At 39.0% G+C, this 16046-nt stretch overlaps 1 protein-coding gene across 1 annotated transcript; it reads right to left on the bottom strand.

The window, feature by feature from the left end:
- Positions 1-14776: 14776 nt before the first annotated feature.
- Positions 14777-15929, bottom strand: LOC311300775 (uncharacterized protein). Its single transcript, XM_084425309.1, has 2 exons — positions 14941-15929; positions 14777-14851 (listed from the first exon to the last, which is right to left on the bottom strand). The coding sequence occupies exons 1-2, from the start codon at positions 15795-15797 to the stop codon at positions 14848-14850; spliced, it is 861 nt and encodes a 286-aa protein (XP_084281435.1). The 5' UTR covers positions 15798-15929; the 3' UTR covers positions 14777-14847.
- Between the last annotated feature and the right edge of the window lie 117 nt (positions 15930-16046).

The raw sequence follows: 16046 nt of genomic DNA, 5'->3' as shown, positions 1-16046 counted from the left end.
GTTATTAAAGAGAAGTTTTATTCCGTTTTTAAGTGGCCTATGTCACAATAAGATGTTTAGAAATTAGCCTAGTCACTTAATTCTTATATGTTACATAATTGACAGACAGCGCTATGTCAACAGGCATCTATTGCCAAAGCCTTTTTGCCTGAAATGATTCACAAATATCATATATTGTGTTGCTATGGTGCTCTAAATGGTTGCTAGGGCGTAGCTTGATACCTTCACAATGATCCTGAGAGACTGATTGGTTGTCTGAGTAAAATGAGCCCGCCCCCTTGTCTCTATGACACTGTGATCCAGAGTTATGTTCAATACAAAATCCCTATGCAATTGACCATAGTAGGAAAAACGCATGCTATGGTATTCCAGGGTGACAATATCTAGATAAACCTTAAAAGAGTAATTTTGTATTGAATTTATCTTGCTTTCATATAGCATTACGGTTCATAACATTAAAATGTTCTGTTTTACTTCAGAAATCACTGGCACAATTTACCCCCAATGTATACCCCCAAAGGCACAACTTCCCCCGCACCAGGGGCAAGTTGTGCCATGAGACCACTTTTTTCCCAAGAGCTATATTTCTGAAACAATTTATTTCAGATCCAAAGTTATTGTTCTCAGGGATGCAACACATCCAGAAATATATGTACATCCTTAAGTTGAAGGCATTACTGCCATGGCCTCACTCAAAGTCCTTTTAGGCAAGTCGTGCCACTCGGCCGCCATCTTGGCAACGCCTCCGGGCAGCTATTTCGGACTAACAAGACCAGGCTCCTATCTAAATGAATGGGCAGAGAGTCAGAACTGCACTTTAACTGGTCACCGGGACATAAAAACTGCATGTATAGAAACAGCAGTAAAATATGATAAAAATCGCTGAAAAAGTTTGATGACTTTGCCCCAAAATAAGGTTTAAAATGCCTTTTTCCCCACAGGTTATACTTTACTACGCATGCGCAAGAGTTTACGACACCAACTTCATTTACGTCTCTATCCAGAATGCCGGTGTTGTGCAATAATCAATGTCAATATTGTTCTCCATTATTTAAATATAAGCAGGTTTGCACTTTATCAGTAATAACAATGTATTATATAGATAAGTTGTTTTAACTATTCATTTACATGAATCGGTTCAAAAGAGTCATTAGTTCGCGAATTGGACGTGTCATACGGTTGTGTGATTATCCCAGCAGTTAGGACATGGACATCCCACAAGGTTAGTGTCAACACAGAAAACATTACATCACTGGATAGGTTTTTTCGTTTATTTAGAGAGTAATTTTATGTCAGCTGAATGTGCGGAATGCATTTCAGAGAAGATAAGGCAACGTATTTTAGCACAAATCACACCCAGCGGTAATTCAGGAAAAAAAAAATCTCAGAATGCTTCACATGAAACTTCGGTCTTCCGACCTTTTACCATAATGTTGTTTTATTTTGATTAATACGCGTGCGGGAGAGAGAGCAAGACAGTGCTTAATTTGGAGACAGTGAAGACGTCTTGTTTACACTTTTGCCTGGCTCTGAGAGAGAGAGAGAAGAGCTGTGTCTGAAATCGCTCCCTATCCACTATATAGTGCACTATTTAGGGTGTCGGCCATTTTGTAGTGGTGTCCGAATTCTGAGTGAACGACATCATTCCCTACATTCGTTCACTACTTTTACCCACAATCCTCTCTGAATTCGAGTGTACATCCGATGTACACTTGCTGAGACACTATTTCCCACAATCCAACACGATAAGGCGATAGAGCGCGAATGAAAAATAAACAACAATGTCACCATGGCAACATCATTCGATTCACATGACGTCACTGTAGCTTTGCGCCGCCATCTTTGCGACCGCGGCGGTCTCAGTAATGCCTGCAATATGTTGTGCAGTTGGCTGCAACAACAGCCGAAAGAGGAACCCTGAACTGGTATTTTATTCTATACCAAAAGAAGAGAGAAGAGAGAATCATTTATTTAAAAGACTTGAAGTCTCATGTTGGTTTGTGGTTAATTATATTTCCATTATACTCTCAGTGGCCAACATTATAGACAGATATCGACAGATAATGTTTTGTCTTCATTTTATTGTTGGATCTATTTAAATGCACTTTATCATGGTAAGTTAGTAAGATTTGTGGTTGTTTTGAATATAACTGTGTCTGTCTGTCTGTTAGTTAATACCTAATCTAATAAATATTTTTCTGAAGTTCATAAAGATATTGTCTTCGTCACATGCGCTTTAGATGTTATTTTGTGTAAGTAACGTTAGCTCTGCAGACGATGCATAATCTCAGCCTTGAAATGCATTTTAAAGGACTATAACGTTAACTTAGTTCCTCCAAAAATGATAATTCTGCCGTCATTTACTCACCTTCATGTGCAAATCCTTTACTTTCCGTGGAAGACAAAGGGACATTTTTGAATATGTAGCCTAATGGAGACTCTTCTTGTCGATGTAATTAACCCTCTGGGCTTCTTCGTATAATAGTCACACTTAGCTTCCTCCCGCCCGAAAACGGGCGAAGCCTTAAAATCTTACTTTACTTTTTCCCAGGATAACCAATCAAATATATTTTTGTTCTATAATGTTTTCTGATTATTATTTAGAATTTTTAGAATTTTTTATGATAGTTTGCATTAATTATATAATTTTTATTAGCTATTTTTTCCATTAGAATTAATATATATTTTTTTATTTTATTTATTTTATTTTATTTTTCAATAAATGCAACATTTCACATCAAATTAGAGTGCAGGCCTAAAAAAAAAATTTTTCAAGTGAGAAGAGCGCCACCTAGTGGCCTCAAAATTTATAAATTTGTGTCATGTCCTATAACCGCCTATAGGCGGCCTATAGCTTTTTTATTTATTTATTTGATTTATTCCCATTCGGAAAGAAAACAATTTATTACTAATCAACCACTGAATGGAACAACACAAATTATATATCATTTTAAAGCTTAGGATCTCAGCTTTCTAATGCATCTAATTACATTTATTAATTCCTAACGAGTGCTGAGTAATTCCTCTAAAACCAAGTGTACCGCCAGCAGGCGCCACCTAGCTGCGAAAATATTCATTACCATATTTTTCAAAAATCTTGCCTTGATTAACACAAAGTTGATGTCATTTGAAAGCTTAGAGGCTGAACTTTACAGTGAATGTATCCACTTTGAAAAACTCTTAAGTATTGCTGAGTAATTTGCTGATAAATAGAATTTCTTTTTTTTCATAATCTATAAAATAATGTACTGCAATGTGTCAAAAACATCATACAGCTCATGAAACATTCTCAGATAATTGAAAATGGCACTTCATTTTTTACAGCATATTATTACAATTAAAATGAGCCAAAAATTAACATAATCTATTGCTTTTATGACAAGATATTCTTCATGGAGAAAAAAATTGCCCATGAGGGGGTGTCAAAGACTGTACAAAAAGGCTATCTCTTTTCCAAATGCTGTAACTTTTGATTCCTTTATCCAAAAATTATTAATTTTTTATCCAGATGCAGCTAACATGTAGGGGGACTTCACTAAAAAAGAATTTTCCTCCTACCTTATTTCCTTCCTGAGTTATTCCATGACAAATAAGAAAGATATGCAAAATCATAATAAAAATTATATATATATATTGTCTTTTATCCGCCGTTTCTTGGCAGGACAATGTCCAAATGTAATGTAATTTATATTTTCAAAAAATTTAAAAAGAGTTCTTTCAAACGATACCTACCTTTTGACTCTCCTTGCTATAGTTTTGGAGTTATTATGATTATATAATTTTTATATAGTTTGGGGCAAAATGTGCTGTTTCAGTCTTACCAGTTCATTTCTCTCTGTGTGTGTGTGTGTTTGTGTGTGTAGGTGTGTGTGGGGGGGGGGGAGGGTGTCTTTTTTGCACTCTTGATGTTTCAGAGTGTCACCCCTTCATTGCTGTACACTTTTTTTCAGCACAGTGGCTGATCTGTAGCTTGTACCACCAAAAGTTTCTCTGAGTTTTCCTATTTTTTCGTATTTCCCATTCATTTCCTATGTCGCCCGTTTTCGGGCGGGAGGAAGCTAAGTGTGACTTTTTTTTTTACGACCCTTTAACATATCAGAATCATCTCCTTGATTTTTTTGTGTGTTCATATAGGTAATAAAAGAAAAGTCACCAAGTTTCACCCCCATCCGATGAAGCAAAAAAATGAAACAATTCGAAACGTTCAAGTTTTCGCCCGTTTTCGGGCGAAGAAGCCCAGAGGGTTAAAGTGAATGAGTAACATTAGCCTACTGAGGGCTGTCACGCAAAAAAATAAAATAATAAAAGACAAAAAAAAAAAAAAAAAACATCACAAAAGTATCATAAAAGTGATCTAATACGACTCGTCCGTTATATTAATATCGTTATTTATTCATATGATAGCTTTATGTGACGAACAAACTGCAATTTAAGTCGTTATATTATAATCACTGAGCTTATGATAGCTTTTAATCGCAGCCGAATCATTCAAAAAGATTCGACTCGAAAGATTCTTTCATTTCGATTTTTGTGTGTGTTAAACCTTCTCTCTGTAATTGAACATCTGTTCTTTCAGACAGATATGGCAGTCTTTTATGATATTCGGCTGATGTCTCTGGCTGTGCTGATGGACGGATTAGATAGATTCATTCATGCCAGCCGAACAGCTGCAGATTCATAGATTCATTCATGACATCGCCTCGACTCTCATGAACGCGCGCCATGAAGCTCTATGACTTAAGTATTTCTATATAATGAAAGGCCAATCGGGGCAAGCCTGGGGCAGATAATAATGGACTAAAGAAAACTGGGGGTAAAAAATAAGGATCGGAGCCTAAAATATAAATTTTCTCCAGGTATCTCTGTCTCTCTCTCTCATTCAAATGGGCAGTTTGGGCCGCCATACCGGGCGAGTCGGTCGCAAATATGGCGGCGTTCTATTTGTAGTGACGTAGGTGGCATCTATGAATAGAAAACAATCATTTATAAGACCAGACGCCTGGTTATTTATTTATATATATACCGTTATATCTATATTTGAATAAACAAATGTGTTGTGTAGTGTTTTGTTCTCTTTTATTTTCACATATAAATGTAAAAAGTAAATAAATATGACAAGCAAGTGTTTTTATTATCTTTTTTTATTTTATCAAATAACGCAATAAACGTGAAAAATACATACATACAATTCATACAGCCAAAAAAGGAAATATTAAAGATGGGTAGGTAATGTTTATGACGAAAATGTCCGAGCTCTCTGGCGCGTGATAATTATGTCAGCGTCCGAATTCGCTCACTCATTTTCGTTCACTCTTTGCTGGTGTAGTGCACTCAACTGCCATTCACTATGTAGGGATTAGTGAATGAGTGAACGAGTGAGCGGTTTCAGACACAGCTAAAGAGAGAGCGCGCGCGCGACCGGGGCGCTCTCTCTCTCTCTCCGCTGTCGCAAAACCTCAACTGTGCGCATGCGCCAGTGGAACCAGACGATAGGCTTAAATGTTTCCTGGCTTGACTTTTAAAAGCAGATGATTGGCTTACCAGCGGGAGGGGCGGGACATGTGCACACAACCGCCATCTTTGCCGTTACGGGTTTTCCTTATATACTGCTAGTTGTATTGAGGATTGAGGAAGTGGCATGTCTCATAATAAATAGTCTCTGCCTCACTTTAAAGTCACTTTGAGTAAAAACTGGCACAACTCAACCCACTTTCCCCTACAGTACGGACATGTAAGAGGGGACACAAAGTTATGAGGTCAGTTCCTTAGTAAAGTGTTTATCTTGAGCATGGTTCGTTATTGTAAAATAGTTAACACAACAGTAACAAAAAGTGTTTATAAAACAAATTGCTCATAAAATAAGATGGTTATCTTTTTCTGGTTGGTTTATACAATCTTAAATATTACACTAGAATATGGCACTTGGAATATCAAAGGCACTTGTCACAAAAGTCATAGTGTGCTTAATGTGTGTTATCTGTCAGGGCAAGCACAACTTTCTGAGTTAAGATCTTGACAATGAACTACTGTGACTTTTTTCCGGACAGATTTTTTAGAATAAAACTGAGGCGAGACTGACCTCTAGTGGTGAGAGGTGAGTGATGTTAATTTCCTTGTGTAAAATCCAAGCGGCAACCTCCCCGTCTCTTTCTTGAAACCAACACGGAAGTGAGTTAAACTGCAATTCATTGACTGGCCGCTTGGCCTGGCTGCAGAAGTGAGTCAAATCTGTATCTCCCTCATGTTAAAATTACCAACTTTACAGCAGAAAAAAATATGTTTACAGCCTGGATCTCTATGTGGCTTTGGTCTATACAGCTAATTTTGCCCTTCATAACAACTGTGAGGGGGGTGAATTATTTTATAACTCGTCCGTTTAGTTGATTAATATTTAAATTTAAGGGTGTGGCCAGTGGCCACTTGAGTGACAGATGGATTGCCGCTGTCAGTGCTAGCCGTTTGTCTGCTGTTAGCCTGTTACTAGCCGTCACTTCACCTCAGCAAATGTTGCTGCTGAACTTGCCATCTCTGCAGTGTTTGTGCTTTTTTTCGGGATTATTTCATACAATTTAATACTTGGGTACAAAGCCCACGTTTTTGGATTCCGTCGTTATCGTTCGAGAGAACAACCAGCGCTGTATTTCAGTTGTTTTCCTCCGTGAACCTGCACTAATGGATGTCTGACAATTTCGTTGCTTTTTGGGGTTTTCAAATTTAAAACGTCAATAAATACTCGTTCGTTCTGCTCTCACGGAACAGATGGATTATAATTTGCTTATGTACCGTCGTCAGATGAAATCATGCAGGCGTCGGCGCTTTCTCCGTCCATGCAATAAATGCACATGAATGAGCGCGGATTTTCTAGCGTATTTACTTGCACTTCAAAGGCAATATATCTATGGTTTAACCCATTTGAGAGACGGCCAAAATCAGAATTTAAAATGGACTGAATAAGCTCTCTACGAACTTGAGCAATGCCGCGCTGACGGACCATGAAAGAGTGACGGACATGTATGCACATAAATCACTGTCACACACAAACACTCTCGAAGTAATACACAGTCTCACTTGTAGCCATGTCTTTTAACTATTATAATATTTCGAAGGGCAAAAATAGGAACGTTTAATTGGCTTTACATCATCAGCTAACTCGATCACGTCGAGCTAGGTGATTTCAGATAGCCAGGTCAGCTCCACTCACGCCCCGCCTGTTTGCCTATTTTCTGTTATCCGGGAGTGACGCAAGGCCAAGATGGCGACGGCCGGCTCCGCCCACTTTAGGCTTCAAAAATGCTCTTCAGAAACCTACGGGTGACGTCACGGACACTACGTCCATATTTTTTTACAGTCTATGGTAAAATCGCAAAAAAATACTAAATACACCTCTACATGCTTATGTCAGCTACTGTTGTTTTGCATTGAAATTGCATTGCATGAAAGTCCTAGAGTGTTTATGAATTAATAGTTGATAAAACGGCAAAAACCTCAGAAAATAAATCTAATAAGCATATCTTTAAAATGTAACAGATAAATACAGATTTGACTGCTGAGCTGAGAATTTATGAGTGGCATGTGACAGTAATAGCAGTGACATTATGATACCTGTTATTAACAAAAGACACTTCTACTTTTACTTTACATTTACTGTAAGCGAACCTGTGCTAATACTTTTTATTCCCGCCGTTATACAGTAAATAGTAATAGCAGACTTTACTAGTAATTATTCATAGTAAGGTCGTCAAAAAAGAAACACAAAAACCAAACCTCATTTGCTGCCAAAAAGCTCAGCTGACCACAGAACCTGGTCCTATTTGAAGTTCCAGTAACTGAATATGCTTGAGTTTGTTTTTGGATAAGAGCAGAGGATTGTTTTGTTTTTTTAATTCAATTATCCATCTGTGATCTTTGTAGAGTCTTTAGCCACTCAAACTCTCCTCCTCGCCGTCCATTAAGAAAATATACTGTAGTGTCCTCTTCCAGGCAGATTTGTAACATTTCCTTTTGATTGGAACTTATTAATGATTGCCCTGATGGTGGAAATGGGAATTTTCAATGCTTTAGCTATTTTCTTACAGCCACTTTCTTTTTTGTAAAGCTCAACAATCTTTTGCTGCACATCAGAACTATATTCTTTGGTTTTACCTTTTGTGATGGATGATTAAGGGAATTTGGCCTATGTTTTTTTCTTATATTTATAGTCCTGCGAAACAGGAAGCTAGACAATTTCATGATCCTTGTCACCCTGGTGTGCTAAAAATGTTAAATATGAATGGGAATATACTTCTTTACTCATAAGAATATCTAGGGGTGCCAATAATTGTGGCCAATGTGTATTAGAGAAAAACATTTATTTCTTAAAGTGATTTTCACCTCCAATCTCATTTGTTTTACCTTAGAAATTAAATTTTCGATTTAAAAAAAAAAAATTATGAAAGATCAAAATGATAAATAATACAGATTTATTTTCACAGACTTCTTTGATCATATTTACCAAGGGTACCAATAATTCAGACCATGGCTGTACTACATTAGATCTTACTAGTTTCATTTTTAGTTTTAAAAATTGGCCTCAAGACTGAAGGGGTGGTTTCCGGAATCCATATATATCATTTGAGTGGTTATTAATTAAGTTATATTTATCCTTTTAAATGATTTGAATGACTTCTTCAAGCTTATGAGATTTATATAGTTGTAGAATTACATGTCAGTTCTCTGAAACGTGAAGTAGGCTACTTCCCTTCAAAAGGGGTCAAAGGGGTCAATTATTTATTTATAGCAGTGATATGTAAAAATAACAGCAGTGATTATGAAAAGCACCGAGAGCAATCTCTCAACATTGAAATGTCATTGTGCTGAATGCCAGTCATGAAAATAAAATGATCATCTTTATTAAATGTTATTAATATGTAGGAAACATATTTCATTTATACAAATTGTTTAAAAGTATAAAGTGGATGCAAAAAGCAAGTCTAAAGTACATGAAGCAAATCTTTACCTGCAATAATCACTGGTGATGAATAATCATATGCATCTTAACTACCCTTTTTATATTATTGAAGGATTTTATCAATATTTCAAATATTAAACTAAAGAAAATAATATAATTACTCACATAATTTGAATGCAGTTGAACACTTGAAAACAGAATGCAGAAGCAAACTGAGTAAAATCAACAAGGATTACAGTCAGAGTTCTCCTTACCACATCACATTTAGGGCTAACAATGTATATTAATGTAAATTAAAATGTTCTGGTTCTGATTGATTAAAAAAAGTTTGTAAATTATAATATATCACAGCCTTTCTATACCATTGAGGATACATCTTCTATTTTAATCAAGGCAGAGTAAATTTAAAAAGGTATACCATTTGATAACAATTTGATCTGTTCCACCAATTATGTACTTTATTAACAAGAAAAAATATCATAATGAAGACCCCAGTAAATGAAGTCAGTCAGCTGGTTCTGATTCTTCTCTCACATCTCTTTCAGCAGAATCCCATAAGGACGAATGGACTTCTCCACGATCTCCTTCTCTTCATCAGCAGAGGTGCCTTCAGGAATCTCAATCAGCCAGTAGTCTTGTCTTTGGCACACTTTCCTCATCTTTGGATTGATCCTGTTCTGCATCAGGACTCTGTATCTCTTCCCGGTCTTTTTGGATGTAAACTCCTTGCTGTAGCCAGAAGCCTGATCTATGTCGTATGTTGAATAGATTCCTCTCCCGTAGAGATTTCTAGGACCTGCTTTGTAATGGTTTTTGACGATACCTGTAGCACCATCAACGCTGGTTCCATGATAGGAGACGGGCCACTCGCCAGCCACTGAGTGACTCCTCCATCCATCCGTGCCCAGCCAGGCGTTTCCATCAGGATACTTGTTCCGCACTTTGAGAGCAATGCGGTACCATCCACATGGACGTTTATATGGCTCATTACCCCGCATGCATACTGACTTGTCTCTTAAATGTGTGAAATCATGATCAAAGCCAGGTTCGAAGAATTCATCCATGTCCACAAACATCTCCTTACATACATCTGAGTTGAAACCTGCCACTGGCTCTTGTTGCAGACTAAATAGATCTGCGATATGTTGGAGCAATCCTTTTGCCAGAAAATTATGTATATTAAGCTCATTAGGATTCGACTTTCCTGTTAATCCATTGCAAGGCTTCACAGTTGTATCGAGGAGGGCAGACAGCGCCTCCAGAACAACTTCCCTGTCCATTGTAGACATAATGCTGATTTGCCTCACAAACTGGAAAAAGTCAAAAAATCGTTCTGCTCGTACACACTGATGTGGCTCTTGCTCTGCTTTAAATATGGACTCGGTTATGACAAAGAGGGAGTGGTATTTTTTTTTACTTTCAGTTTTGAAGTGAATCAGGGTCTACAAAAGTTCAACTGCCATAAACAACATAATCCATCTTTGAATATTTTTAGTTTCACTTCTTGAATAGCATGCCCAGCATAGCCACTTTTACTCATGACAAATAATAAATAAATGAAAAAGGAATATATTAAATAGCATATTAGTAGAGCATAAATGACATAGGGCCTACTGTATCTGTTGCATATGATTTAACGGCCTGTAATTTCGCACTCGATCGGCCCAAAGTCCGGCAGCCGACCAGCGCGGAAGGTCTCTACGTATTACTGTCTTTTCTCGTGGCAAAGTATTTTTTGACTAAATGCAATACTTTTTTAAATTTTTTTACATTTATTAGACAGTAACAAAAACAAATGCATAACAAGTAGTCATCACAGTGACATTATACATTAATCAGAACTGTCGAGGATAACACAAGAAAGTTACAAACTTATTTCCATTGTGGTCCTCGTTGTAGTCTGATAAACAAAATATGTATTCTCATGTATTTTCTCGTTATTTCATCTGACTCCATAAATGAAAAGGTTTTAATGATATCTGTGCATCATTAAATGTGAGCGAATGTTTGACTATTCCTTTGAACTCTTTAATGAAAATAATGTCAAAGTCAGTTAGAATAATCAAATGTAACAATTTATTATGTCAGGTAAATGTATCGTGCCAATTTCATAATCAATTCAAAGATAATCGAAACATCAAATGCTCTGGGATAAAGAGAAGAGATGCAAATCCAACATTAAGATACATGATGCTAAGAGTTTACTCTTAAGTAAGAGTCACTCTTAGCATCATGAGCCAACTTGAGTTACAAAAAGCCCCAGAGCCCTTTGCTGCATCCCATTATATAGACAGAACCTCTTTCACATGGAAACGTGTGCTAACAATGGAAATTTGCATTCAGAGGTTACACCTTTTGGGGGTATGAGACCATTTGCCTGGAGACCAACCCTCCTTTGTGTGCCAGTTATCTCTAAACTCTTAAAACCTTATTACCTTTTGTTTTACTTATTTGGAAATGAGACATTTATACCAGTTGCACTGAGACATTTCAAATGATATAAAAAATGTACAATACTCGATGATAATCATTCACATTAAAACTATGTATTTTCTTGGGTGAATTCAGGTGATCTGAGTCTGAGAGAGACATTGTAAACAGTCAGTTGATTACTCAATATATATCATGACATAATGCAGGCAAAATGAACAAGAAGGGTGGCTGGCCGCACACTGATCCACTCAAGACTGGAAAAGTCTATAAAAACGACAACATATGTTTGCTAAGTGAGCACTGAAGATAGCAATGTGCTGAAACGTTTGCTTGCTGGTGTCTATTTTGTTTTTAACTCACATGCACTTTGCACTTTTTGCACGATGCAATTTATAAAATAATAAATGTTTTTGTAGACTTTTCCAGTCTTGAGTGGATCAGTGTGCGGCCAGCCACCCTTCTTGTGCATTCTTCAATATACCATTGGCTCTACGCACCTGTAGTACAAGGACTTTTTTCCTGTTTGGACCTGTTTTTTTCTAGTTTCATAATGCAGGCAAAAAATAGAACGTTTGGTGACGTTGTTTTCAACCGTTATCAAAAGGTTAGTAAGACCTGACCTAAAAGAAGAAGTAAAATTTAATAATAGTGAAGGCTATGTGATGATGTGGGGCTATTTTAATTCCAAAGGCCAAGGGAACTTTATCAGGATGCATAGTATCCTAAAAAAAAAAAAAAAAAAATACTTAAAAATAAAAATCTGCCTGCCTCTATGGGAATTTAACATAGTGGTGCCCAAACTTATGCACCCTGTTTTTTAAGGAAGAACATTTATTTATTTACGATACATTATTCATTCACAAAGAAAATTGGTGTCCTTAAAGGTTGGATTTTTCCTAATTTTTTAAAATAAGGCATTAAGTTAAATTTGCAAAATATGAGTTTTTATTCCTCTTTTTAGTCAACTTTAGCATGGTTGCCTAAACTTATGCATAGCACTGTATGTATGTATAGATAGAGAATATAGAAAAAGTGACAAAATTCTATGCAACTGAGATTTACAGGAACCATGTTTATTAACTACGGAAAAGTCGATTGGGGTCATATAGACCCCAAGGACAGGATAAAGGTTAATGAGAAGAAAGTCTGAATGCAAAATAATCAATAAAAAAAAAAAAGAAAAAAATGAAAATTAATAGCTATACCTAATTTGGCATTTATGCTCAACAATTCTTGATGTCAAGTCATTTTATAAGTACATTACTATTTAACATTACTTTTTTTATCGGAAACAAGGCAAACAATATATAACTAAACATGCGGTTCATTCATCAAGGACAACCTCAAATGGAAAAAATGGAAACCTCTAGAAAATATGACGCAAGATCACCACCATCAAGACCTGAATCAACAGCCTTGTTCTGAGAAGGTGGCTGAAACAACTACTAACATGGGGAATGTTAGTTTCACTAACATGTTTCACTTAATATGACCAGTCTGAAAACATAAAAGTTTGTCCAAAAATAAAATTTCTGTGCTTATTCACTGCCTTTTGTATGGAAGCTTGTTTCTATCAAGGAATAAAAATAAAAATAAAAGTATTATCTCCCAATTCTGACGCGATTCTGATTCTCGCGATTGCGAGTTTACCGCTCACATTTTTTTGTCAGAATTGTGTGACATAAACCCTCAATTGCAAGCTATAACATCATAATTGCAAGACATGAACTCAGACATTTTTCTTGCAATTGCGGTATTGGACTTTATAATTTGTAATTGCATTGTTTTGAGGTGCATTTTGAACATGGGCAGGGATGGGGCAGAGCGGACGTGGAGTGGTCGACTGTTCCAGAGTGTGGGAGCATTGGCAGAGAAAGCCCTGTCCCCAAAAGTCCACAACCTGGTGCGGGGGGTGTCCAGCAGGTCCTTGTCAAAGGACCGCAGGGAACGTGTCTGAGTGTAGGGGTGAAGGAGATCTGTATTTTGGTAAGAGCATGGAGAGATTTGTAAGTGAGCAGAAGGATCTTGTAGGTGATGCGTGACTTGACTGGCAACCAGTGGAGCTGTTGGAGGATGAGAGTGATATGCTGCCAGGGCTTTGTGTGGGTTAGAACCCTGGAAGCAGAGTTCTGGACATACTGGAGTCTGCTAAGGGCCTTGGTGGGCAGTCCAGACAGGACACCATTGCAGTAATCCAGACGGGAGGTGATGAAAGCATGGATGAGCGTCTCAGTTACTGAATGTGTGAGTGAAGGCCAGAGTCGTGAGATGTTTCTGAGGTGGTAAAAGGCAGACTTGGTGATGATGTTGATGTGGGACCGGAAGGAGAAAGTGGAGTCCAGGATGACGCCCAGGTTGCGCACCTCAGGAGATGGGGAAATGGAGCAGCCATCCACAACCAGGGCCAGGTCCCCTACTTTCCTGAGCAGTGGTGCAGGGGCCACCACCATGAGTTCTGTCTTATTACTGTTGAGTTTGAGTAGGTTTGTGGTCATCCATGATTTGAATTCCTGCAGGCAGTTGACAAGTTGTGTAAGTGGGAGCTGGAAAGAGGGGTTTGTGCTGATATAAAGTTGAATGTCATCGGCGTAGCAGTGGAAGTTGAGTCCGTGTTTACGGATAATATGACCTAGGGGTAGCATGTAAATGGTGAACAGCAGAGGACCAAGCATAGAGCCCTGGGGCACGCCATGGTTGGCGGGTGCTGGATCAGAGTTGGAGCCATTTAGGGTGATGAACTGTTTCCGGTCTGTGAGGTAGGACCGGAACCAGGACAGTGCTGTGCCACTGAGGCTGATGAGCTCAGAGAGGCGGTGGAGAAGGATGGTATGGGAAACTGTATCAAAAGCAGCAGGAAGGTCAAGGAGAATGAGGATGGTGATGAGGCCATTGTCAGCAGCATGCAGGAGGTCATTAGTCATTTTGATAAGGGCGGTCACAGTGCTATGGTGGGTTCTGAAACCAGATTGGAGGGGTTCGAAGAGCTCAGTTATGTTGAAGCTGGGCAGCCACTGCTCTTTCCAGGATTTTGCTGAGGAAAGGAAGGTTGGAGATTGGACGATAGTTGTTGAGGTCGTCTGGGTCTGAGCCTGGCTTTTTGAGAGTGGGGATGACTGCCGTCATTTTAAAGCTGGATGGTACCACACCAGAGGCAAGAGATGCATTTATCATGTTTTCCATTGGGTGGCAGAGGATGGGAAGACAGGCCTTGACCAGGGTGGTGGGCATTGGGTCAGGACTGCTGGTTGAAGTCTTGGCTGAGATGACCAGTTTTGTTACTTGGTCGGCTTCCAGTGGAGAGAAGGCGGATAGGCAGCACTGAAGTGAGCGGGCAGCTGAGTGGTGAGAATCCTGTTGGGGCAGTGTGGGGCAGAGTCCAGGAGACTGGAGCTGCCAGTGGATGGTGTCCACTTTCTGCTGGAAAAAAATCCAGGAACCTGGAGCAGAGGTCAGCTGCATCTGAGGGTTTAGCTGCATCAGGAGGATGAAGACGACGGTTGATGGGGGAGAAGAGCAATTTTGGGTGTTTATGTTGGTTACTGATGAGTGTGGAGTAATACCTTGTTTTTGCCTGAGAAAGGGCTTCTTTGTAGTTTGTGACGTGTTCTTTAAATGCTTCACGATGGACAGTGAGGCCGGATCTTCTGTATCGTCTCTCGAGCCTACGTCCTATGGTCTTCATCCTGCGGAGCTCAGTGGTGAACCAGGGAGCAGGACGAGAGAAAGACACGTAACGGGTGGTGAGAGTAGCTACAAAGTCCAGGCTGAGAGAGAGGGCACAGTTGTAGTGTTCTACCATGTCATCAACTGTTTGGTAGGGGTGGTGGGTCGCTAGGGAATCAGATAGCGTGGAAGTACACACCCGTTTGATGTTCCTGAACGTGATGGGCCGTTTGGTGCACTGCCGTGTGAGAGGCACAGGGATCAAGAATAGGATGGCATAGTGGTCAGAGACAGCCAGGTCAGTGCACTGCAGGTGGGAGGGGGTTATGCCAGAACAGCACACCAGATCCAGGGTATGCTCTTTGTCATGCGTGGGGCCATGTATGTGTTGTGTAAAATTGAAGCAGTCCAGCAGTGATAGAAAATCAGTAGCAAGAGAACAACTACTGGAATCCACATGAATGTTAAAATCACCCAGCAAGATAGTAGACGGGGATTTCGGGAAAACAGTGGCAAGCAGTTCGGTGAGCTCCAATAGGAAGCAGGCAGAAGCTGGGGGGTAGATTAGGACAACCTGTAGCTGCGTGGACCCAGTCAACATGAAGCGAACACACTCAAAGGAGGTAGTATTCACTGGGGTCGCTTTGACCAGGATGTCAGCACGATGGATAACAGCAAGTCCGCCACCACGGCCAAGGCTGCGAGGCTTCTGGATATAGCCATAACCTGGGGGAGTGGCATGGTTGAGAGTCATGAACTCTTGCTGGTTCTGCCATGTCTCAGTAAGACATAAAAAATCCACTGATTTTTCCAAGATGAGGTCATGAATAAGGAGGGCTTTGTAATTTAATGAACGAATGTTAAGCAGCAGGAATGATGTCCTGGTTAGTGCATTGTCAGGGGTGACAGTGTTGTCCACACAGACCAAGGATCGCAGATTTGAGAAATGTGATATGAAAATGTAAATAGTTATTCACTGATAATCTGAACTGAAATATGGATC

The sequence above is a fragment of the Rutilus rutilus genome (assembly GCF_951802725.1).
Source record: "Rutilus rutilus genome assembly, chromosome: 12".
Taxonomy (NCBI): Eukaryota; Metazoa; Chordata; class Actinopteri; order Cypriniformes; family Leuciscidae; genus Rutilus; species Rutilus rutilus.
The sequence above is the reverse complement of the archived record's forward strand: the minus strand, read 5'-3'. Positions and strand labels throughout refer to the sequence as shown.

Coding starts and splice junctions, on each gene's coding strand:
- LOC311300775 (XM_084425309.1), bottom strand. CDS start 15,797: ATGACTCTCAACCATGCCACTCCCCCAGGTTATGGCTATATCCAGAAG.